The sequence below is a fragment of the Molossus molossus genome, unplaced genomic scaffold (assembly GCF_014108415.1).
Source record: "Molossus molossus isolate mMolMol1 unplaced genomic scaffold, mMolMol1.p scaffold_m16_p_3, whole genome shotgun sequence".
Classification (NCBI taxonomy): Eukaryota; Metazoa; Chordata; class Mammalia; order Chiroptera; family Molossidae; genus Molossus; species Molossus molossus.
In genome coordinates, this window is record NW_023425366.1 from 54,621,020 (window position 1) to 54,646,935 (window position 25,916).

Sequence of the window (25,916 nt, forward strand, 5' to 3'; positions counted from 1 at the left end):
TGTGCTTTTTCACATTATAACAAAGATATTGAACCCAGAAAGGACGGGGGACCAGAAGGACAACGGCAGATGTGATTCCCAGCATCACAGCTTCAAAGGAACTGTCTGGGGGCCCGGAGGAAGCCGCACAGGTGCAGTTAAAAGCAGGTGCTTCCTCTTGTGCCAATAAACTCCAGGGGGCAGTGAGCAGGGTCCTGCGGGCCAAGGTGTGGGGAGGGGTCTGCATTCTGTCAGGGGCTGAGGGCTCAAGGTTTTGGCATGTTTTCTATTCCAAGGAGAAGAATGACCGACAGACCACACAAGGTACATCTGTATCTATCTTGTGACAAGATGATGTACTCCAAACTCTGTTTTGGTAAAACCATGCAGAAGAAAAATACTAACCTAACCACTACCGTGGTTTTCAGGGGTAAGACACATACAAAATACAGTATCAATCAGGATCAACTTGGTTGAAAATTTCGATTCTTTTGGGATGATCTGGTAGTTTGTTTTTGAATTTCAGAATTGAAAAGCTCATCGGGTGACTTTTCTTCCCTGAAAGCCAGGAAATGCCAGCTCTTCGAAAAGTGCCAGTCACTCCTCAGACCCCTGGGCCACTTGTTCAAAGGACATGGCTTCCGGCCGCAGGCCTGCTGAACCAAGGGGACTGCTCAGGTCCTCACACGTAGAACTGCCGAGTAGGGCAGCAGAGGGGCGCGACCAGCGTCCACAGGTACAGCAGCACGCACATCCAGCAGGAGGCCATCTTGACCCAGAAGATGGACCAGCTCCCACTGAAGAAGGTTTCGATGTTGGCACTCTCATAGCTGTGGAAACAAGAGAGCCAGCTGTGGTCAGAACGGGGAGAGAATCGCTGGGAGAAAGTCTCTTCTCCCGAGTGTCTCCCTGTGTCTGCCCCTCCAGCCTTTCTTGCTTTATGATGACTGAATTCACATGTAATTCACACCCATTTAGCGTGTACAGCTCAGTGACTTTTATTATGTGCACAGCTTGTGTAACCTCCACAATCCATTTTCAACGCTCTTGTCACCCCAAAAAGAAACCCTGCACCCTTTAGCTGCCCTCCCATTTCCTCCCCTCCTCCCGCCCCAGCATTCACTCATCTATTGTTGGTCTTTATGGATTTGCCTATTTGAGACATTTTCATTTTCTTATGGAATCACGTGGCCTCTTGGGACTGGATTTTTTCACTCGGCATGTTTTCAAGGTGTATCCAGGTTGTAGCATGTACCAGTATTTTATTCCTTTTTATGGTTGAGTAATACTGCATTGTCTGGAGACAGCACATTTCATTTATCCATCAGTTAGTGGACACTTGGGTTGTTTTCACTTTTTGGCTGTTATCACTGGTGTTGCTGTGCACACTGTGTACACGTTTTTGTGTGGACATAAGCGTGCTTGTTCTTCATTCGGGTATATACTTGGGAGTGGAACTGTCATACCGTACCATAACTCTGTTTACCATTCTGAGGAGCTGCCAAACTGTTTTCCAAAGCAGCTACACCATCTTACAAGCCTACCAGGAGTGTAGGAGGGTTCTAATTCCTCCACATCCTCGACTACCTTTGTCATCATCTACCTGACTGATCACAGCTCCCTCCATTCTTTCTTAAGTTTCCCAAACCAGAAACCCCCAGTAGTTCTCAGAGTATCACTGGGAAGCATTAAGAGCTTCCCTATCTTCTCCCTCGGGAGGAGAGGGGTCCCCCATCACTCTGAAACCACTGCTCCCACCACCCCCAACCCCACAAGGTACTCCTCATTCCTCTCATTTCATTTTCTCCCCAATACTCACCACCACCCGACACACTGCGTTTGATCAGGATCGTGGTCTCCCCATTAGAATGTAAGCCCTGCCACCTAGACCAGAGCGGCGCGTAGGAGCCACTCAAATGCTTGTTGAATGAAAGAATGAAAGAAAGCACAACGAACCTAATGTCTATCCTATGTTACTTTTTATACTTACATATGAGCTTTTTAAAAAAGATGTTTAAAACTTTTGTAATGAAAGCGTAAAGAAAAAAAGACAAAAGACAAAGTAGAAAGGGGTGTTTTCTCTTTCTTAAAAGCAGATGGGGTGGTGAACACACAGTGCAATATACAGATAATGTATTATAGAAATGTACACTGGAAAACTATATGATCGTATTACCTAATGTCACCCCACTGAGTTTAATAAAATGTTTAAAAAGCAGATGGTTACTTAAGAATTCCAAGTGCTTCCTCCATTACTATTGCTATGTTCTTCAAGACGGCCCATGTGCCGTTAACCTTCCCTATTTTGAAGTTGCGGTGCGCCTTGGCAAGTTTCGGGGCTAGAAGCAGGCCGCTGGACCGTTAGGAACTTGAACCGTTTCTGTAAGGGGGAGCACACTGCTTGACTTGCAAACAGCTTAGCTGAATCTGGGGGATCTGATCGATGTCTCAGCTCCCTAAAGAACTCCCTAAAGAACTTACATTGCTTTTTGTAAAGACTGCTCCTTCTAAAACGCCTAAGAAAATGGGCCACTCACTTGAACCAGTTGGTGACGGTCATCATCACATAGAGGGAAGCCAAAAAGAACACTCCGTGGAAGTAGGAATAGCTGTAGACGGTGCTTCTCTTCTCATCATAAATGACGCCCGGCCCCTCTTTCAAATTCTGCTGCTCTTCAGTGTCTGTGAACCACAAAGCCAGCAGCAGTTCAATGAGTGAACACATGCACACTGACTGCTTTTGCAGACACACTCGTACCAACCCAGGGGCCCTTCGGTAGAAAAGATGTCAAAAGCCACTTGTACCCACAGGCAATTCTCATCTATGCCAAAAGCACAAACTCCCCATCCCACCCCAAAACCTTCCCGAACAGGATGAGTTATCTAATATCTCATTTATTTATTTTTTAATCTTATTGTATCAAGTCAAGTTTATTTATTTTTTTATTGATTTTAGAGAAAAAGAGAGAGAGAAATATTGATTTATTGTCCCACTTATTTATGCATTCATTGGTTGATTCTTGTATGTGCCCTGACCAGGGATCCAACCTACAACCTTGGCATATGGGGACAACACTCTAACCCACTAAGCTACATGGCCAGGGCACATCCCATTTCTTTTAATAGAGCAGAAAAAAAGAAAACCATTAAAAACACAAACTTATTGCCCGGCTGGTGTGGCTCAGTGGTTGAGCATCGACCCATGTACCAAGAGGTCGCTGGTTCGATTCCTGGTCAGGACACATGCCCAGGTTGTGGGCCTGATCCCCAGTGGGGGGCATGCAGGAGGCAGCCAATCGATGTTCTCTCTCGTCGATGTTTCTATCTCTCTCTCTCCCTCTCCCTTCCTCTCTAAAATCAATAAAGAAAACAAACAAAAAACCACAAAATTATTATAGACTCAGAAGAAAGTGAGAGTAGACCAGAAGTTCTCAAGCCCCTGGGATCTTCCAATCCAAGAAGAAAAGTTAAGTTGAGGGAAAGAAATGGTTCAAAACAAGGTGTCAGGACCTCTTGATATTTTCCAAATTCCTTTTAAAAAAAATGTACTTTCTCCTTCTCTAAATCTCACTATATAACTTAAATATGAGCTACAATATTAGATTGATTTCCCACCTGCCAGAATACCAACACAAACAAGCAAAACCCAGCAACCCTTTGGGGACAATGTGAAAAGTATGTACACAGTAAACTGGCTTTGGCATAAAACTTTCCCCTTACCATTCAGTTATTTGTACCTGGATCTCAAATGTCTACAGACTAGAGCTACAGGACTGCAAGCCCACGTAGATGCACAGAGGGAAAGTTCTGTACTTACCTTCTCCATAGGGACTGAAGCAAAAGCAACACCGAGCTACCTGGGAGAACAAAACCGACAGTCAGGTGGCTTGCTTTCTGCTCTCCACATCAGTAAGGCACTAAGGCCACTGCATGCCAAGCCCTCCCCATCGGAATTATATCCCAGGCTCTGAACTGCACACCTTATCCCTTCAGAAGGTTTTTTTTTTTTTAATTTTTTTTTTTTAATGTTTTTTATTGATTTTTTTAGGGAGAGAAACCAGGACCTCTCAGTCCATGGGAGCACACTCAATCCACTGAGCCACACTGGCCAGGCTTCCTTCAGAAGGTTTTAACTAAGTTCTTCCTAGATGCTCTGGGTGCTGGTGATAGGAAATACAGTGGACATGGGGGTGAGCCACCAGTTCCCCTTCCAAGGTGCACACTTAGTTATTACTACGATCACTGTGAGCAGACAGTCTCTAGACTGCAGCTCCCAGGCCTTGCCCCAGCGGCAGTCATCCTGTCGGAGGGCAAACCCTTTCTGGGCAACCCACAGGAATGGGTGCTCACAGCAGGTGTGTAGGGGAGCAGCCACTGACCCGAGGGGCAAGCCTGATGGGTGCCCGGGAGCACTTGCTCAGCCTGCAGCACCCTTCGGCATCACCCTCTGCCCATGTCTGTCCCTTCTTCCCTTCCACTTGTGTTGAGCCCTAATAAATATCCTGCACATCAAACTGCCTTGACAGCTGCTCCGGAAAAACTCAACCTGAGACACAGAGTGAAGAAGACAAGACCCCCGCTGTCATGGAGCTCACTCCTGGTGCTTTGCTCCACTCGCTACTTTATCAAACCCTCTCCGACCTCGGAGGCTGGGATTATTATTCTATTTACAGTGAGGAAACTGAAGTCAGGCAGGTTAAATAGTTGGCCCGAAGTCACGCAACTAGCTTAGTGACAGGAGCTGGGATATGAATGCAACAGGGGAACTCCAAGGCCTATGATTCGCAAAAGGCAACAGGTAGCATGTGATGTCCAGGAGGGGGTGGAAGTGGGAAACCGAAGGGCTGTGGAAGCAGGAGGCTGACCCACGTTTCCTGTGAAACCTGGCTGCTCAACTGGCCGTCTCTAAGGCACAGGGAGCCAGGGACAGGAATGGGTGGCTGCTTCCCTTTGGAGAGCCTGTCGTACCTTTGCAATTTCGTACCATGTTTCTTTCTAACCTACTCAAAATAATGAACTTAATTTTTAAAATACCAGGTAATGAAAAATAACTAGATTCCAGAAGGACTCTAATAAACAAACAGAAGCACTACATGTACCACCATGGTCTGGGAAGCGCTGGGTCCTCAACACTTTCTGGCTGATGACATTTTTACTGCAAAGAACAGAATCAAGAACAAGGACGTGGGAGCTTGAGCCTTCGTCCCATTTATACCCCTCAAGGCCACATCCTTGTTCCCCTCCTACATCAAGGGAACTGTAACAGACGGATTGCCCTTGGATCAGGTGACACAGTCGAAGACTCACTAATTCATTCAGGGGGCCCAAGTCATGGTGTACTGGGGTCCTAGTTCTCCTGAAGCTTAGGTTACCACAAGACACTAGCCCTCTTTCAAAGGTGTATCCTGTGAAACGTGATACAAGGAGAGTAAACCAACTTCCATCCTGCATGCTCACCATTTCCAAAGGAAACACTGGGGCTTTTCCTCGGAATAAGAAAAACATCCTCTCTTAAATCATACTTAGAGACGTGCTGTCCTCAGCACCTTAGCTCTGTGCACAATGGGGATATTGAAACCATAAGGTACCACCCCAGCAGGTGGTCACCCAGTCCGTGGTAAGAACAAATGCCTGCCTTCTAGAGACCATTCTTTTCTGTATAATAGGCAGTAATCTATTCAGACTCAGCACAGTTTTCTCCTTTTTTAAGTGACAGAAAGAGCTGGTGAATGACGCTGGCAGACTGACAACTCTTCATAATGGTTCCCTGTCTCCAGGTCAGGTGCAGGAAAGACCATCCCCAGAGACACAGCTGCAGAAGAAAGCTCCCATCAGATATACCAGGGCTCTTCAATCCAGGGAAACTATTAGCATGCAGCCAGGGCAGGGTGCCAGGCAGGGTGACCAGTCCAGCCAGACCAGGAGGCAGTGGTAGCAGTGGTTAGGAACACAGGCTCTGGAGCCAGAGTACACGGTTACATGTTGACAAAGAAAAAGTTTAAATGACTTTGCAAAATGGAGAGAAAACCCTCCCTGGGTTTTTATGAGGATTAAATGAAATGACACGTGGCACCTAGAACTGTGCCTGGAACACAGCAAGGACAAGTCTTAGCCATCACTGGAACTTCTCATTCTTTCCACTCGTGAGGTCAGGGCTGAGTCTTCTCCCAACTACCTCCATCTGGTTAGACCTTTGAAGGCCATGGTGGATGCTCCACTGTGATAAAATAAGGCACTCTGCTGACCGACGGGCATTTGTGGACCACCATGATTCTTTGCACACCTGTGGTTCACAATCCTTCACTCAATGGAATACCCACCTGACAGAACCGACCCACCTAAATAAGCTAATGTGCACACAATGCTCAGCCGTGGGCACCCACAGGTGCTGTCCCTTCCCTTCTCCACGGCCTCTCCTCCTTCGGAACAGCTATTACATAACCTCACGGCTGTGCTACGTATGGAGGGCACCGACAGGTGTGTAAAACAGAGGAGTGGACGAGAAGTTAAAACAAAAACTGCACACACATTTCCATTATGACAGGAGAAAAGAACAAAGACCAGCCTGATGTGGGCAGCTGGGTGTCACACAAGTGGCCAATTTTATTGGAGGAAAATCAAGGATTTTAATCCCATAGTATATACAGGATATTTCTTTTTGTACAAAAATTGTATTCTTGGGATCATGGAATATAGATCAATAAAGATACAAATAAACATAAAAAGCCTTCCTGGAAAATGGGTGTTCTGAGACAAAGCTGGACAAAAAAAGGAAATGAACTTACTTCCAGTTCAGGATCTGCATAGCGCCCTTGCAGAGCATCTGAACTTGATCTTGTGGTCGAAGTCAAACTAGGAAACAAACAGAGCATGGTAACTGTTACAGCACATCAAAGGAAGGGCGGACCCCTGGCCAGGGCCGCAGTGAGGGGCTCAATAAACCGCAGTTCTCAGTTCTCGCTGCTCAGATGAACATAGTCTATTTTAATATCTACTTTATTCCCAAACTAGCCAGCCAATTCTATAGCTGATGACGTTTCCATGAATTATGTTAGATCATTTTGTGCAAAGGGAAGTTTGTAAAGAAATAAGATGTCTTTTGGTCCTCTTATCTTGGTTTTTACCTCTCCTCCCTTAAATGCCAAAATGATTTTCTGATTTCACTTTTATCCTCCCCCTCTCTTTGATCTGTCTCACTTAAAAGGTGGCAATAAAAATGAAGGGCATGAAAAGCAAAGGTACCAGTTAATTACTGTGGTAATCAGCCTACGACAGAACAAGGTTTTCTGTTTAGAAATTCAATAGAGTAGCTCGCTGTTAATGTGATTAAAGAAAAAGAAATTTTCTGCCTCTTTCGCTATACCTCGAGAGGTAAAATGTTATAAAATTTGACTCACAGGTGTGAAAGTGGTATTTCTTTTTCCTGGGGAAATGGGGGAGGGAGGATCGGCAAATAGAAATATACTTAGGGTCATACTCAGGTTCCATCTAACTGTATACATTTGTTTAGAGCTCTTTCCTGAAAGCCGGTTGTGTCAGACCCCCCTCTAGGCACTGGGGCCTCAGTGGAAGGACAATCCCTGCTCTCGGGCAGCTTCCCTGCTGGGCAGGTGCTGGGACTGGGGGAAGGCGGTGGGGGAGCGGGGTGTTGGCTAGTGGAGAGGGAGGAATTAACAGGCTCTTTCAACCAAATAAACAAGAGGCAACACTGCCTTCTCTGCTCATTCATGTCTTTCCCAAGGAGAGACTAGATCAATGGAGATGCAAATAAACAATAAAGAGCCTTAGTCATACAAAGGTTCTCTGGGATCCAAGTGCTTGCTTCTTTTGTGGTCCACTCAAGTCCAATAGCATCACTTTCATTTCTGTTTGGAACAATGGAGGCTAATCGAGACCCACGCGACTCCCACTGCCTGACTGAGCCCGGCAGAGCAATGACAGAAACATGTCAATGGCTGTGCACCCAAGAAACACACACCTCGCGCCTGCGTGGAGGTGGGTGCTATATTTTGTGCCTATGAATTATGATTTAGGACAGTATATCGTTTCCAATGAGGGGAAATATAACCTCCAATTCTAGGAAGAGATAATTATCTGGAATTCATCTAAAAGATGATATTTATTTATTATGTCTGGCAGGTTTGGTTCAGCGAGTGGAACATCGGCCTGTGGACCAGAGAGTCCTGGGTTTGGTTCCCGCTAGGGGCACATACCAAAAAAATAAAAGATGATATTTATATTTTAAAGAAGGTAGAAAAATATTCATTTTATAAATTCTTTGTGATGACTGGTTTCTGAACAACGAAGCTTTGATTCTGGCATCGGTGTTGTGTGACTTCCACAAGGAGACGTTACTATGAAATAGGGTTTTTATTCCGTCGTGGCCTGTCCCCGCAAAACATTCCTCTTGGAATAATCAAGAAAATATTGTTTTTCCAAGCTCTTTAAAAGCACAGGAAATTCTTACTGTCTGCATCCTGGCTATTACTGACCCATCTGTTCGGTCCGGGCAATACAAGCTGTTGTAAAATAATTCCCGGATTATCCATAACTGCTTGTCTCCTAAGCCTAAGGTACGAGCGATGTTAGCGGGACTTCCTGTGGGGGTGAAGGAGACTAACAGTATTTGGTTGGGACAATGCTTCACTATACAGAGAATGTCAATACACTGTGGTGTGGTTGCGGTCCTGGCCCGGTCACAAAGAGCCAGCAGTGGCTTACAGTCACTGTGACAGCCAAAAAGGTAAGATGCCTCCCCGTGCTCCTGCCCAGAGCATCTTCCATACTGGCAGAGTGACTGCAAACACCCCCGAATTACAGAAAATCTCTAAAACCATGTCCAGACTTTGCTGTCGGAGACTATGGATTCTGCTTTCCTGACAAACTCACAGGGCAGGCCTCTGAGGGGGCCCATGACCATCACCAGCTCCGTGTGATGAAGTTCGGCCACGTTCCCGCCGTCCTGCGCCACTGCCGACTCAGCTCCCAAAGGAGACCGGAGTCCTACTGGAACCTGGGCCCAGCCTCAACAGGCCCCTGCTGCAGGACACGAACATCTCCAGCTGGTAGGTTAGAAAGTGGTAGGATTCCCAAAATAAAGACACACCCACCCTCCTTTTTCTTAAATCAGAGTGTCAGGGCCAGAGCACACCACAGAAGACAGACCCCTCCCTGATTTGCCAACTTCTCTTTTTTTAGGCCAATTTCTCTCTAATGCCAACTTATCAACCTTGCACCTGTTTTACATAGTATGCAACCCTGCTAGGAATGTCCCATTTTGAACTAGCAAGTTTGACATTTAATAAAGATTCTCAGCTTTTCCAACTTTGTATTCAGTTTCAGTAACACTTAAGAGAAAATGCAGTTAGCTCGTAAGCTGTCTAGGAGTCTGAAGTCGCTGGGGAATGTTTCACAGCACAGGTGTGCCTGATAATATAATTACGCGAGTCATCTAGCTTATCTTGCTACCTCGGCGAAGAACAGACTTGCCGCCAAGCCAACACGGGAAAAATGTGACCCGTCCAAATGCCCCGGCAGGAGAGGCTCAAGGAAAGGTGGGCTAAAACGGGGGTGGAGAGCTACAGGAATAGGCTCCGTGCCTCGGTTTCCTTTTACGTACAGTGAGGGGATTGAACTTGACTGACTCCAGGATCCTATCCAGTCTGACAGCTTGAACTTGAAACCAACAGAAAAATAATTTTTAAATCCAGAGGCCAAGGAAAGAATTAAGGACAGGTTGGGGGAAGCCATGGCCTGGAGGTTGGGGGGGGGGGGATCAGCCTATAGAATGAGCCATTGGGGAGCTACTGCATGGGGTCCAAGTTGTGACACTTCTTCACCACAGTAATGCCTGGGTGCCACAGAAGCGGGTTCCGGAGAAAGGGTGGTCTCAGTCAGAAAGCCGGGGGTGAGTTTTAGCTGAGCCCGTCTTTCAAGACAAGACAACAAAAGAGTAAAACACACTCACAGTGAGTATGTCAGAAGCAGAACTTGGAACAGAGAACCGGGAACTAAGGATGGAGGTCACCATGAGAGCCCCCTAAAGTGTGTGGCGGGGCTATACATAAATAGACGGGAAGATAGTACAGCCAGCCTTCCATGGCCTCATAGAAAGGTCAGCCCCAGCAATCTTGGACTTTCACTGAAAATGGGTGTTTTCTTCTCCCTTTAATGTACATCTACTCTACCCAGTCTTTTGGCTTCCTACAGTTTCTATCAAGAATTCTAGAAATTCCTGCAATCATGTTCAAATGACAGTTTCCACCCAACCTCTTCTTGAGACATCTTCCCAACTTTCACTCCTCCGGGCCTGGGAGTAAAACATAAACCCTAGAAGCCGCGATCTGAAACCCCCGATTGGGCCACCTCCCACCCCTAACAGAATTCCCTTTTTTCAAGGCCCAACTAGGCCTGAACTCACTTCCCAGGGAGCTGATGACTCCCAGAGCTGCAGTGAATAACTGAGGCAAACATTAATCACTCAATACCCCCATCCCCGCTGTGGGGCTTCACAGAGTGGGTTACATGTGTTACACAAACACCCCGGGCGCCACCTGGCTATTCTGATATCCACTTGGTGTGTGGCTGCTATTTTCTACCTCCTCTTCCGTCGGGCACTGTGGTCTTGCAGTTTCATTACTAGCATTCGATAACATTTGCTATTGCGTTCAGACAGATTTTAAGTAGCAGCTGTCAGCTTTGAAAATCGTTCTCTTTTGGGGGCTACCAGACTAGACCATACCAACCCTATTACATTGCCTCTGAGGTCCGGAAGAGGTGATGTTTTATCATCACTCACTCAAGGGTGGTGGTGAAAAGCTGATAGGGTAAAAATTCCATGCTGCAAAACAACGCCACGTGTGGCAAGTCCATCAGCACATTAACGAGAATGTTTGCCATCTTTCCATGGGTATGTTTAAAGCAAATCCAAGCCCTGTTTTATCTGAGTGGCAAACATTATTTTTTAGGCATCTAGCAAGCAACCCATAAAACATATGACTTTGCTCTTTCACATATCTTTACAATTTTTTTCTGATAATTAAAAAAATGCTAGCTCACTGCAAAAATATTTTTTAAAAGAAAACAGAAGAACAAGAGGAAAAAAAAGTCACCACTATTACAAGTTTAGTTTATTTCCTTCCAGAAACTTTTCTATATATATAAATACAACTATGTTTTATATGTTTTTAATGGAATGTTCTATATTTACAATTTAGTAACCTACTTTATCCTCACTTGACTTACCAATATTTTTTATATGCCAATTCAAAAAAACAAAAACAAAACAACCGAATAACCAATGGAATTAGCCATGTTGCTGCCATTTTCCCCTGAAGCCCAATAACAGACTTAGGAAGGAAAACCTTGCTCAAAAAAGGAAGAGCTGAGTGAGAATCAAAATTCAAAACTCGGGTTCCTTTATGGTTTTTCCTGAAAACATTCATTGACTTGCACCCAAATTCTTTCCATCTGTCTATCATCTATCTATCTATCTATCTATCTATCTATCTATCTATCTATCTATCTACCTACCTACCTACCTACCTACCTACCTACCTGTCATCTAATCTATCTATCGTAGGTACTCAGTGAACAGTTATGAAATCATAGAAATCAAAGGCCAGAAAGTGGTCACCATGTACCATATATGAAGGAAAGGCTGTTCCACAAGCTGGACCCAGGCCAGAACAGAGGTTACTTTTGGCAAATCCCACTTAGATAATGTCTGATGATAAATAGTGTTCATTCTGACATAAATCGTCAGCCCTTCCTTGACTCTTGCTATGTGCTGGTTCCTGGAACAGGTTGTCGTCCTGACCTAGTCAAGCACACAAAATAATTTCTGTATCTGGTAGCGTTCAAGCACTCCCCATCCACCCCCCATTACCCTACAGAATTCTTTGGCACCTGCCAAGAGGCATAGGGATCCATTTTGTCTTACAACCACCCAAGGCATGCCTCTTACACAAGCTTCCCTTAATAAATTCTATTAATGACCAGACTGGAATGACCAGCCTCTTTGGTCTTTCCCTGCCCTCCATATACAAAGGAAGATTTTCAGTCTTGTGGTTTTTCCCTGGGTCTGTGGTCCCTTCTGGTGCAACAAGGAGAATCTGTCACTATGTCAAAGACAGAGTGAGCAATGTCACACCTCCTTTACCGTAACCATCACCTGCAACACAAGCAAGTACTTGATCCCTTCCTAGCATTAGGGGATGGTAAAAGCTATAAGAGGAAATGCTGCTCTGACCAGTTTGGCTCAGCGGTTGAGCGTTGGCCTGCGGACCAGAGAGTCCCAGGTTTGGTTCCTGCTAGGGGCAAGTACGCCAAAAAAAAAAAAAAAAGAGGAAATACCAACTTGCTCAGAAAGATGTAATATTTACACAAGGTATCACCACCAGCATTGTTTCATTTTAGTCAAAAGATTAAAGCGTACCTAGGACAAGTTGGAATTTTTATACACTGAAACATCACAAATAGAACATAAAACACAGAAGTAATACCTAAATATGAAAAGGTTATTGTCAAAGGGAGACTTAATTATCAGTGAAACATCTACCCAGAATAAGAAACAAACCATTTCTACCTTTTACTTTTCCCCCTCTGGCAATCTTTGAACATTTTAAAGGTGGAAAAACCCCACCATCAGCATCTGAAATACAACCTGCTTATGTATCACACCTACTTTTGGAGAGCTGTCTGGCCTCCTTAATGAACCTTGTGGGTTTTAGCATAAAAAGAAAAGGGGCGCTTCCTGTCTTTCCTGGACCGGACACAAAATGACCCTCTAGGTAATACTTTGTACTTTGCATCAACAGAAGAACAAATGGCATTTCCCTTGGGTTAGAAAGCTTCCCAAACATTCTAGTACATAACATCTCTTCCTCACTTTTCCCCCTTGCCCTCCAATAACGCTTTATCAAGTAATATTCAACCGTCTTTTAAAGGGTTGCAACAAACCACATACTTATTTTATTTGCCCCATATAAATACAGGACAAATGAAGTCCAAACACCTATTATTTCTATTTTCTTTCTTCCTCAGAAGGATTTGGTTTTGCTGCTTCATGGCTACTAAAACTTACTTAAATTCTTCTGCACATTTAAAGTCTGCAGCTATGGCCTCAGGTAACTCCTAAAACTTACCATGAATATAAGATACATGCAAACAGGAGAGTGGTACCCAGTCCAGTAACCAAGTTCTCGTCTCTGTACAGGTCCTGACCCAAGTTAGGCACACAGATCGTAATGTTCTTCCCATGTTCATCCAGAACTTGTAAAGAAAAAACAAAGTAACCACAGTTAAATTAGGAAAACCTGTTATAACTCAGACTCACTCATTTTGGGAAAATTCAGGCAGCTTAGAAGAGTGAAGACTTATCACTGGGAACTTCTACTCTGCAGTCCGACTCTATTCAGACTAGACTGCTGCTAATTCAAAGCATCCCTCTCCCACCTCAGAACCCTCTAGAACAAGACCCTCAGATTCCAGCTCAGTACTAAAGGGTTTTTCAGTTCAGGATCTTGGAAGAGTCTTGCTCTTTTTCAGTACTATTCAAATAGCAAAAAGTAAACTTAGATTCATTTTTCAGTTGATTTGGCAGCCTCTGAACAGAGATGGTGTGCAAATCATCGAGTGCTCTGTGTACATCCTGTCTGCGGTGTGGTGAGGTACTGATGAACTGCCAACCGTGTACCAGCAGAACAAGAGCCATCTGCCCACAGCCTCACCCAGATCAGAAGTCCTTTTACTGTGGTAACAGGACAGCTGTGACATCTTTCAGACCGTAACCTGGGAACCTCCTGAGATGGTCTGGATTTTTTAAATATTTTGAGAGGCACCCGGCTGGTGTGGCTCAATGACTGAGCATCAACCCTGCACCAAGAGGTCGCCAGTTCGATTCTCGGTCAGGGCACCTGCCCAGGTCACAGGCCTGATCCCCAGTGCAGAGCATGTAGGAGGCGGCCAGTCGATGTTCTCTCTCATCGATGTTTCTCTCTCTCCCTCTCACTTCCTTTCTCTCTAAAATCAATAAAGAAAAAAAATTTTTTAAAATAAATAAATAAAATAAAATATTTTGAGAGGCTATGTAACAAAGATTTCTGTAGTATTACCATCAGTGGTAGATTTTTTATTTTTTATTTTTGTCCAACACAGAGTCTTCAATTTTGAACACCCAAGCTAGGTCTGACTGCCAACTCTGCCCAAAACTAAGGGACAGAAACCATTTTACAAACATGCACATTCTAAGTGTTTGAAGTTGGACTGAAATTATGGCTGGTACTCACACTTGAAACAGTAAACACATCTGTGTGTGCTGTGGTTAAAGGAATCTTTATTCTGAGGCCAATGAAAAATGGATTTTAAAAAACTGACCAAATATGAGCCTTGCTATTTAATACCACCTGAAATTAAAAATACAATTTTTTTTTCTTTTTAAGTGATACCTGCCATTAAAAAGAAAACTACTATTAACCAAAACCCCTATTAAGTTAAAACTAGAGAGTAATATATAGTCATAAAATGTTAAAGAGACTAGGTTTAAATAAACTTAGTCAAGATAGAGCTTTTAAAAAAAATTATATCCAAGAAAAACTGTACTTTATATAGGGCCTACAATCATATCACTTCGCACTATAAATAACTATAAAAACAAGACCAATACATAGCACATGCATATGCTAAAATCTTTCAAATTATCTTTGCCTCTGCTTGCTAAATTAAAAGAAAGAAAACTGTAATTTTTTATTCTTGAGGAAAGAGAGTACATTTTACTTGATTTATATTAGATCATATGTACCCCAACATACACACATTTATATATACTTATATATATCACACAAGTGATCAAGATAAATTATAATGCGATTGAAAATCAAAATAAGAAAATTTGGTCTTTTACTGGCAAGGCTCAGGGGCTTACGTAATAACACCTTATAATATAATACAGTGCTCTTACAGTTCTCAAATAATCATTGCAACTACTCTACAATAATAATAGCTCACCCTTATATAGCACCACTATGTGCGAGGAACTGTGAATTCTTAAAAGCCACTTTATAAAATAGTAATCTTACTTAATTATCTTGTTAAATTAAGAACTAAAATTCTTATTTTAAAGGCAAGACGTCTAGGCAGAGAAAGTTACTTAAGTAACTTAAGTTACTTTCTGTGTAAGTTACTTAAGTGGCAGACGGGCTACCCAGGCAGGCAGTCCAGCTCTAAAGCTCAGACATGTTCTGTCGTCTCCAAATACATGTTATATAAAATGAGCCAGTCAAGGTCGCAGCCAGCCAGCAAAGGGTGCCACTGGGCTCAAATCTCTTCCTGTCTCTTGCTTCCCATACCCATGTTTTTCACACGCTCTCTATTTCAGTCAGAGAAATGACCACCTGAAGAAAAGTAAATTAATATCCAATTTAAAACAAAATTAACAAAGCAAAATCAAAATATTACTTGAACATGGAGGGAAAATGCAGATTAAGCCTAAAAGCAAACTCAACAGTCTGCCTTTGTCCATATCTATCCTACACAGCAGGAAAACTAGAAAGAAGGAATTTTCATTTTCATATCCCACCTTAAAGACTTTATTTAATGAAAAAGTCTAAATCATTTCACTATTTTGATTTATTTGAAGCCAGGGGGTGTAGCTCCGTGGAAGAGCACGTGCCTGGCATGTATGAGACCCTGGGTTCAACTCCCCGCAACTCCATCTGCAACTCGGCCTTCAACACCACCCCTGAAGAAACACAGGCTCAGCATGATTTACTGCATCCTTGCTATTTAAACAATAGCTCACAGAGACATACTGCTTCCTCCACAAATAAAAATATTCATACCACAAACACAGGACTCCTAGCGAGGCCAGCTTACCTACTTCTTCAGGTTTGCTGGACAGAGCTGAAAAAGTGAGATACGTGACATAGCAGCTTATGAGACCCGACTGCAGTAACCCGGAGTGTGGCTGTCCTGGAAAAGGACCAGAGACAGATTTTAAGACAGTGTTTTCAATTTCAACAATAATAAATAAAGCACGTACTTAAAAAAAAAAGGTCTCCACACTGCCCCAAATGACATTCATCAAACTTGGACCCCCTGCCTTTAATGGAAAGAGAGGTACGTAATATATTTCTTAGATAATACTAACAAGATTGGGGGGGAGCCTACATTTTTGTAGGGGGAGCCTACAAGTACACACTGAGTCTACTTGCTATTTTAGAGATGCTAAGTTCTGCCAAGTTTTCTACCAACACCTTCTTTTGTTTTTGTTTTTGTTTTTTTTGGTTTGTTTTTTTAAACTTATCTTTATTGTTGAATGTATTACAGATGTCCCCCATTTCCCCCTACTGACCCCTTCCTCCCTGCTTCTGCCCACCTCCTGCCTTCCCACACTATTTTCTGTATACATTGGTTATGCATATGTGCATTTATGTTCTCTGGTTTATCCCCTCCGGCCTTCCTCCCCCTTCCCTTTGAGGTTCATTAGTCTAACAACCAATTTGTACTTCTTAATCCCTTCATCTGTTTCGTCCATTCCCCCAACCACCCTCCCATCTGGCAACCATCAAAAAGTTCTCTATCTCTGAGTTTCTGTTTTGCTTGGTCATTTTATTTGTAGATTCAATTGTTCATAGACATGTATTTATTGCCATTTTATTGTTCATATTTTTTATCTTCTTCTTCTTCAAGGAGACCCTTCAACATTTCATATAATACTGGTTTGGTGGTGATTACTCCCTTAGCTTTTTCTTGTCTGAGAAACTTTATACATCCATCAGTTCTAAATGATAGCTTTGCAGGATAGAGTAATCTTGGTTGCAGGTCCTTGCTTTTCATCACTTCAAATATTTCTTGCCACTCCCTTCTGGCCTACAAAGTTTATTTTGAGAAATTAGCTGACAGCCTTATGGGAAGTCCTTTGTAGGTAACTAACTGCTTTTCTCCTGCTGCTTTTAAGATTCTCTCTTTGTCCTTAACCTTTTGTATATTGATGATAACGTGTCTTGGTATGGGCCTATTTGGGTTTATCTTGTTTGGGACTCTCTGTGTTTCATGGACTTGTATGTCTGTTTCCTTCACCAAGTTAGGGAAGTTTTCTGTCATTATTTTTTCAAATAGGTTTTCAATTTCTGCTCTCTCTCTTATTCTTCTGGCACCCCCATGATGTGAACATTGGTATGCCTGAAGTTGTCCCAGAGACTCCTTATATTATCTTCATTTTTTAAAATTATTTTTTCTTTTTGCTGTTTTGATTGGGTGTTTTTGCTTCCTTGTATTTCAAATGGATGGTTTGCTTCTTGGCTTCGCCTACTCTACTATTGATTCTCTGCAAATGATTCTTTATTTCAGTTAGTGCATCCTTCCTTTCTGACTGGTCCTTTTCTATGCTCTCGAGGTCCTCTCACTAAGTTCGTTGAGCATCCTTATAACCAATGTTTTGAACTCTGTATCTGTTAGATTGCTTAACTCTGTTTCATTTAGTTCTTTTCCTATTCTTTCATTTAGGACATGTTTTTTTTTTTTTTTGGTCTTCTCATTTTGGCTGCCTCCTGTGTTTGTTTCTGTGTATTAGGTAGAGTTGCTATGTCTCTTAGGCTTCCTCGGGTGGCCTGTTATAGTAGGTGTCCTATAGGGTCCAGTGGCACAGCCTCCCTGATCACCCCAATTGTGCCTTCAAGGTACACCCTTGTGTGGACTGTATACCCTTCTGTTGTAATTGAGTCTTGATTTCTGTTGACAGGTCAAAGAGAGGGATTTACTCAAGCTGATCAGCTATAAGGACTGGTTATACCCACTGACCACTGACCTCTGACTACCTTGGAGGATCAGCTCTGCAGGGGCCCACCACACAGAGCAAGACTTACTTCAGCAGGGCTCTGGTACCCACTGAGTCCACTCCTTGCATTTGTTGCTTGTGAAGGTGGTGGCGGTAGTGCTTTGATGTGGTCTGACGCTGTCCACTGGGTGTGCTGGCTCTGGGGCAAGATCAGCCACTGCCTGTGTTCTACCCAGGCCACCAGGCATAAGCTACAAATCGATCTGCAGATGGCTGCTTCTTGTGCCGGGCTTGGAGGTACCCAGGCAAATCCAAGCTGTGACACAAGGCTGGCTGCTTCCAGTGCCAGACCTGGGGACACTTAGTGAGAGGTATGGGGCTCGCTGAGGCCAGATGCTCTTTGTTTAAGAGAATTTAGGAAAATCTGAAGCAGGAGCCAAGACAGGCCAATCCTATGGTAAAGCCACTAGAAATCGCTTGGGTGGGCCCAAAAGTTGGGTGGGGCAGGGCCTCAGGGAATCAACAGGGCGGGTCAACCAGTGTGAGCCAGGTTGCTGGAGTCCCAGATATGGCACCTGTCTGATGGCCCCCTGGGGGAAGGGCTCACCAAAGGAACAACAGCCTCTACCACCACGTCTGTCCGGGAGAAAGCTCCTCTCCAGCTTTTGCCCCAATGCCAAACAACTCAGTTCTTCTTCATATGTCTCTGTGCCTTTCAAGCTGCTTCCCTCATGCTGAAGCCAGTCTCAATGTGGCTTCCTTAATTCCTTAAAATAGGATTTCCATTCAGCTCTATTTCAGGTGGTTTTGAATGATGGTTGTTCTACAGTTTAGTTGTAATTTTGATGTGGCTGTTGGAGGAGGGGAGTATGGCTTTTACCTACACCACCATCTTGACCGGAAGTCTAACACCTTATTATGATAATAACTACAGCTGTACTTTAAACATGCTGCCTGGCCCGAGGTTCATAACATTAATTCTTAAATCACAAGATCTCAGAAAAGCATTTACCATCATTATTTGTGAGAACACATGGCTTAGTGGGGTAAATGATAGATTTCATAGGCTATGGACTCCTGCTCCTAAGAAAATAGCAGATACTTATATCTGTGACAGTGCAAAAAAGCTCTTATCCATCAATGGACCAAAAAACCTTTGGGAATACCAGAGCTTGTCCAGGCTCAGAATTCATTGGGAGATGGGCTCTAATGTTACATCATTTAAATTAAACTCAGTGTTTAGATTATTGAGAGTAACCAGAATGTAATAAAAGTGGTTTATATTTTTTTGGTGAAATTTTCAACCAATTCTTCTCTGTGGTTCAATTTGTTTCCAGAATTGTATTTATTAAACTTATATTTATTAAATTACAATGATCAATGAAGGTATAAAAATAGACCCTTTTATAAGATTTATCTTAACAACTAATCGCATCACAGTCTTCCCTCGCCACTTCACGCTTCGACTTTAGTGGCTTCACTCTATCGAGGTTTTGAAACTGATTAACCGTGATAAACGAGGGCCGACTGTATACTAAATATTTCACAATATCATAACTATTTCAAAAGGTAATATTTAACCCAAAGGATATTTGAATCTGAATACTAATAATGTTTTAGGAAGTTCTTAACTGACCAATTAAAGAGATTGGAAGAATATTACTCTCAATTTCAATAATGGCCTTGAAATATTTAGTACAGAAAAACTTTTAAATTATTCAACACCAGCTCCTTTTTAAATCACCATTTTAGAAAGGATTCAAGGGGCTACAAGTTTACTGGCCATATTTTCCTTTTTCTGTCTAGAAACCTGAATGTCAGATGATTTTTAAAATTATCTATAGAGTAAGATACCTACAAGAAACATGAAACCAGGGATAATGCTATCTATAATGAAAGACTGCACACTGGCTTAAGATATAAGAAGTCATTTACAGCCTGGCCCGTGTGGCTCAGTGGTTGATTCCCAGTCAGGGCACATGCCCAGCTTTTGGGCCAAATCCCCAGTGGGGAGCATGCAGGAAGCAGCCAATCAATGTTCTCTCTCATCGATGTTTCTATCTCTCTCTCTCCCTCCCCCTTCTTCTCTCTCTAAAAATCAATAAAGAGCCCTGGCTGGTTTTGCTCAGTGGTTAGAGTGTCCTGCGGTCCCGAGAGACCCAGGTTCGGTTCCCCCTAAGGGCATGTACCTCGGTTGCAGTTTGTCCCCGGCCCTGGTTGGGTCGTGCGGGTGGCAGCCACTCGATGTATCCCTTTCATGTCGATGTTTCTCTTTCTCTCTCTCCCTCCCCCACTCTATCTGAATAAAAAAAAATGGAAAAATGTCCTCGGGTGAGGGTAAAAAAAAAAAATCAATAAAGAAAACAGAAAAAAAGTCATTTACAAAAGACAATTCATGCCTAAACTTTCTAATGCACTTTCAAATTTCAGGTCTCTTTCTTTTGGCCTTGAAACAACCATGAGAAAGGTCAGGCTCATAGGCTTCTGTTGGCCTTGCTGAGGAAGGACTAGGGTCTGAGGAAGGCGGCTACGGGACCAGCGGCTAGCTGGGCAGGGATCAGATTTCCTGCTTCTGAACTCCTAACCACACTGTCCCTGATTTCTGGTCCACAGGCCTTGAGTGAAAGATGAGCCCAGAAACAGCTCCTTCTGGAGCCTTCTCATTCAACTTTTACACAGAGAATATAGGGAAGAGCTCAAAAGAGCTCTAAGGGCATTTCCATTTAAAGACTCCGTGTGAGCCCTGGCCGGTTTGGCTCAGCAGTTAGAGCATCGGCCTGGGGTCCAGAGAGACCTGGGTTCAGTTCCCGCTAAGGGAACGTACCCCGGTTGCAGTTTGTCCCAGGCCCTGGTTGGTCGTGCGGGTGGCAGCCACTCGATGTGTCCCTTTCACATCGATGTTTCTCTCTCTCTCTTCCTCTCACTCATTCTGAACAAAAAATGGAAAAATGTCCTCGGGTGAGGATAAAAAAAAAAAAAATTCCATGTGGTACATTATTTCATAATGGTAAAATCTATTCCCTTATTTTATTGGACGTCTTATGTTCAGATCTTTCTTGACATGAGGCATGCCTGACGGTCACATGCAGCCCAAGTAGGGGACATAAAGAGTAGTCTGGAGTCCCACCTTTCCTGATCCGTGTATGGTAAGTTAAGAAATGACCATAATTTTTTTTTTTTAAATTGGGTTTGCTCAAAGATAGTTATGCTGTAAATAAGGAAGAATAGAAAAACACTGTGCTTACGATTCTGGACACAGGGCGAGATGGCTACCAGTGAAATAAGCAGACACAGGCCTCCGTTTACCCCCAGGAGAATTTTGTTTTCCATGCAACCATCTTTCTGTGTGTAAAACACTGCCATCAAAATCAAGCCTCCGGCAGCAATGGAATACATGATGAGGGTCACCAGGGCCAGAGAGGCATACCACAGCTTGTTGTGAGCGGTGCCTGCGGTCCTGTTTTTCCAGGAAGAGGATGAGAGGGAAAGGAGAGAAGACAAGTCAGTAAAAGCTGGAACTGATCTGACATTGACCATGCTATCAAGCCCCAGGCCCATCATAACCTAGTTGACCAGAAGACATACCGTTCTACCAATGATTCTGCCCCATCAAAGTGAGAAGGTACAGGTAAATATGCAGAACATTTAGCTTATTGGTTCAGGCTTAGAATTTTTTCTAAATACTGAAAGAATTCTGTTTTTGACTCAAGTATATCCATCAACTATAATGAAGAGCCACAGACTTTCTGCATGTGTATTGGCCTTGGACAGATTCTGGCAGTATGAAAACGTGGCTCTTGGCTGGAGCTCACTTCCCGTTGTCCCTATAACCCAGAGACTGGAGGTGCCATAGTTCTTCCTCCAGGGCTGCCAGCAGCTCCTGCTGAGGCCCAGCCTGTCTTTAGGGAGAGAAGCAAATTAACTTCACTCAGAGAAAGGCGGGCTGACCTCAGCTCTTTTATCCCAGCTCTGAAAGGGAGACTCTGTAATAGTTCTGCTTCTCTAAAGCAATGCCAAGTATGATTAAGGGAAAATATGACATGAAAGAAAAGTGGAGAATTAATCAGCCAGGAAAAGAGTAAACATTTAAAGGGGATTTACAGTGAAGAATCTAAAAGAGGAGATTAATGTGCCTTCTAGTTTATAACTGTTAATAAAGGGATGGGAGACAGAAGAGGTGGTTTAACAAGCTACAGAAATCGTTCAGAACAAAGACAAGAGTGCTTATGGACACTAAAGGGAGAGGACAGAACACAGGGAGGATGGTCTGACTCACTGTCATCTGCCTTCCGATCACACTGTCCTCTGTAGCCACAGTCTCACACACTTTCAGAGAAAGCAACTTACTGTTTGTGCAAAACTGGAAAGCAACCCAGCTAAAATGTTTTAATGATGAAAAAAAAACGTACTGCGGCCAGAGACAAAGAAAATAGGGAGGGAAAGGCCAAAATGACAATGACCAATATATTCCTGGAATGGAGCCAGGCAATCCAATGACCACAAAATTATTCTGACATAAAAAGCACGCAAAGGAAATGAAGAGAAAAATGAGCCTCAAGAAAGGAAGGAAAAAAATCTAAACACCAAATAGTAATCGATGACACACACACAGAAACTGAGTTATATAGAAACAGGTAAACATTTCAACCAGTGTGTGGGTGGGGGTCCAAGTGTTTCTTCACTAGCCCTTTGGATTATGTCATTAATAAATGAAGGCCTTTCTTACAGTTAGTTTATTCTTATATTTCCAGTTAAATCTTCAACCCCAACCTCTCTTCTCAATTCCAGACTCATAATACCCAACTGTTCTGCGTCCTCACTTGAAAGTTTAACCAGCACCTGCAACTTAACAGGTCCAGAGTAATTTCCCAACAGTCAAACTTCCACCCTCGAAACCTGCTCTTCTAGGATCTTCTCATCCTCAGAAAACAGCAATTCCCGCCTACCCTTAGGAGGGTGGGGTTGGGGGAGAAAAAAAGGAAGAAGGAGGTGGCTCCTCGTTGCTCCTCCCCTCCCTGCTGCTGTCCCCCTCCCCAACCACCACGCCTTCACAGCAGCAAATTCTACTGGTTTCAACTTCAGACTATATCAGGACCTGGCTGCTGCTCACATCTGGCTCCAAGCTGCCTCGCCTCTTACTGGCCTCCTTACTTGCACCTCCAACTCCCTCTAATCTTTTCTCAATTTAAAATATACATTAAATTACATCTCTCCAGTACCTTTCTATTTCTTTTATTTTTTAAATCCCACCAGAGGATATGTTTTTATTGATTTCAGAGAGAGAGGAAGAGAGAGAGAAACATTGATGTGGGAGAGAAACATCAATCAGTTGCACCTGACTAGGGATCAAATCCACAACCTGGGCACGTGCCCTGACCAGGAATCAAACCCACAAACTTTCAGTGTATGGGATGACATTCCAGCCAACTGAGCCACCCAGCCAGGGCCACTGTCCTTCTGTTTTATACGATGGTCCCAGAAGCCCTACATGATCTGGCCCAGTGCCATCTCTGACTTCATCTTTTACACCCTTCTCTCGCCTCCGGGGTCGCGCCACAGTGGACGCTGCTCCTTAAACAAGCACAGCGAGGGCCCAGCAGTCCTGTCGCAGGCTCCCCCTGCTTCCTTCATCTCCCTCGCACCTCATCACGAAGCCTTCCCCTTCCCTGCTCTTCCCAGCTCCCACACCCGGCTTTCTTTTTCTCCAGAGCACTTTTCACCATTGAACCTATTACTTATTTGCTTAATTAATCAAGTTGATTATCTCTCCCTGTCCTCTCTCGCCCCCGAGAAGAATGTAAACTCCACAGAGTAGGACATGGTTGTGTGTATTGCTCTTCTACTGTGGAGGGGCTGGCAGATAACAGGCACTTAGTGCAAGGACTATCAACTGCTAAAAAATAACTTTATCGTGAATAAATGCTGAGTGAGATGCACATGCGTAGAGATTGGAAAAGGACAGAGGCCTGGCCAGTGTGACTCAGTGGACTGAGCATCATCCCATGCACTAAGGTTCCAGTTCAATTCTCAGTCAGGGCACATGCTTGGGCTGTGGGCTCGATCCTCAGCAGGGTGCAGAGAAGGCAGCCAATAAATATTTCTCACATCGATGTCTCTATCTCCCTCTCCCTTCCACTCTTTCTAAAAGAAAAAAATCATTAAAAACAAAGAAAAGGACTAGGCAGCAGAGCAGAGGGCACAGACACAGCAGCCAGCAGGCGCCAGACCAGGCTGGGAGAGTTAGCTGGGCTCAGGCTTGGGCTGAGGGCTTGGTCAGTAAACCAAACTCCAAAACAACATCAACTGAAAATCTAAAATACGAGTCTCCATTGGAAACACCTGAATGTATTATCTACTCTTTATTTCAGTTTTGATACTGAACTGACGCTTCACATCACAAAATTTCAGCTAGAAAATAGTAAAAAAAAGGCAACAGGCCCCAGATGGAGTGCTTTATGCTACGACACCAAACCAAGACAACCTAATCGCAGCTTTGGTTCTCCCCAAAATAAGAATCTTAAACCAGACAATCAAGAATCGCCTGATTAGCACTATTAGGGAATCTACCTGAGAGACCCCTGCCATCCCCTAAAGGAGAATAACCTTACAATAACCTGCTTTTCCCCAGTATGACTTCCTTGTGCCCCATCCCTTCTGCCTATAAAAGTCTCACTTTGTACAGCTCCTTGGAACTTCTTTCTGCTAGATTGGATGTTAGCCAATTCAAATGGACTTTTTGCTCAAATAAACTCTGAAAAAAAATTTAATATGCCTTTGTTTATCTTTTAACAAAAGGAAAAACACATTAAACATCTAGTCCAAACACATCATTTTACAGGTGTGAAAACGGAGGTCAGAGGGGCCAAGAGATGTGCCCACAGTAACAGAGCAAGCTAGAGACAGGGGTAAAATCTGCTCTCTCCTGGTTTCTAGGCGCACGACTTCTCGACCTTTCTCTCCCACTGCCGTTGGGATTGTCTCCTCAAATCTTTACACAAAGAAAAAAAGAAAGGGTTTCCCTTACTTTGGTTGATCCATGAAGAGTGATAAGACTACTATATTTTCTAGCCTATCCTTGTAAGCAAGAGACTATTTAAAAAGACAGCAAAAATTCGAAATTAGATGAATTTACATACAAACAAAAATATTAGTGAGCTTCCTAGTTTAATCCTGATTTTGGGCAAACCAGCCAACCAACTATAAACATGTTGCTGACAAGAGGGGTTTTGTTGGGATATTGGCCTCAAAGCCGGGACAGCAGCAGCACTTGTTGCAAAGCTCTTAGGCCATTCTTATTGAGTGGTGTCTGAGCAGTTTTTAAAGCAACCAAACTCTTCCAAAATGCCTGTTAAAAGTTGGCAGCAATAATCAGTCCCGGAAAATGACTTCAGAATCAATCAAAACATTAAAGTCAAAGTGAAGAGGCACAAGTATTCTTAAGAGAACATACGATTTAATGGGCAGATCAGGTACTCAGTATCAAAGACTTTAGTATTTTACCAGGCAGTTCCTTATTTGAAGAATATTTGTGAAAATTTTAGGAAAAATTTAGGATCACATATTTATTTTATCTAATAAAAAATTCAGAGTGAAGGTACAATAAGAATAATCATGGAAAGAGTGACATGAAATCAATTACAATGCATATCCAATTTATTGTTCATAACTGAGAAAATAGGGTCACATAAAACTATAGTCAACCATTTGACTTATCAAAATAAAATAGAGTGGTGACCTCAAACATAAATTACTAGGTTTCAAGGACAGCACACATGAACTTATATATGAGCACTTCTTCGACCTAAAAATCTGTTTTATCGTAGAGATTAAGACTTGAAAAACTACCAAAACATTATCTGTAGTGCTACTTGTAAGGGTAGTTAATATGCGGTAAACATTTTAGAAATTGACCATAAGTATTTGGATGTTTACTCCAAAATTTACCAAATAATGAAATGATTGCCCCAGCCGGGTAGCTCAGTTGGTTAGAGCATCATTCCAATACGCCAAGATTGCGGGTTCGATCCCTGGTCAGGGCACATACAAGAATCAACCAATAAATGCATAAATAAGTGGAACAACCAATTGATGTTTTTTTCTCTCTTGCACTCTCTCTCTCTCAAATCAATAAATAAAAATGTTAAAAAATACCCATGCTTTT

At 43.2% G+C, this 25,916-nt stretch overlaps 1 protein-coding gene across 5 annotated transcripts in view; it reads right to left on the reverse strand.

Annotated features, from left to right (window-relative positions):
• Positions 1-384: 384 nt before the first annotated feature.
• The window catches only part of SERINC5 (serine incorporator 5), a 100,825-nt gene continuing 75,293 nt past the window's right edge, over positions 385-25,916 (reverse strand). For all 5 annotated transcript variants that reach the window (XM_036279095.1, XM_036279094.1, XM_036279097.1 and 2 more), the window contains exons 6-12: positions 21,001-21,212; positions 15,853-15,948; positions 13,125-13,251; positions 6,765-6,831; positions 3,797-3,836; positions 2,517-2,661; positions 385-809 (exon numbers count right to left, since the gene is read on the reverse strand). In XM_036279095.1, coding sequence (XP_036134988.1) covers positions 662-809; positions 2,517-2,661; positions 3,797-3,836; positions 6,765-6,831; positions 13,125-13,251; positions 15,853-15,948; positions 21,001-21,212 — 835 coding nt within the window. In that variant the 3' untranslated portion in view covers positions 385-661. The remainder of the gene's footprint in view (positions 810-2,516; positions 2,662-3,796; positions 3,837-6,764; positions 6,832-13,124; positions 13,252-15,852; positions 15,949-21,000; positions 21,213-25,916) is intronic.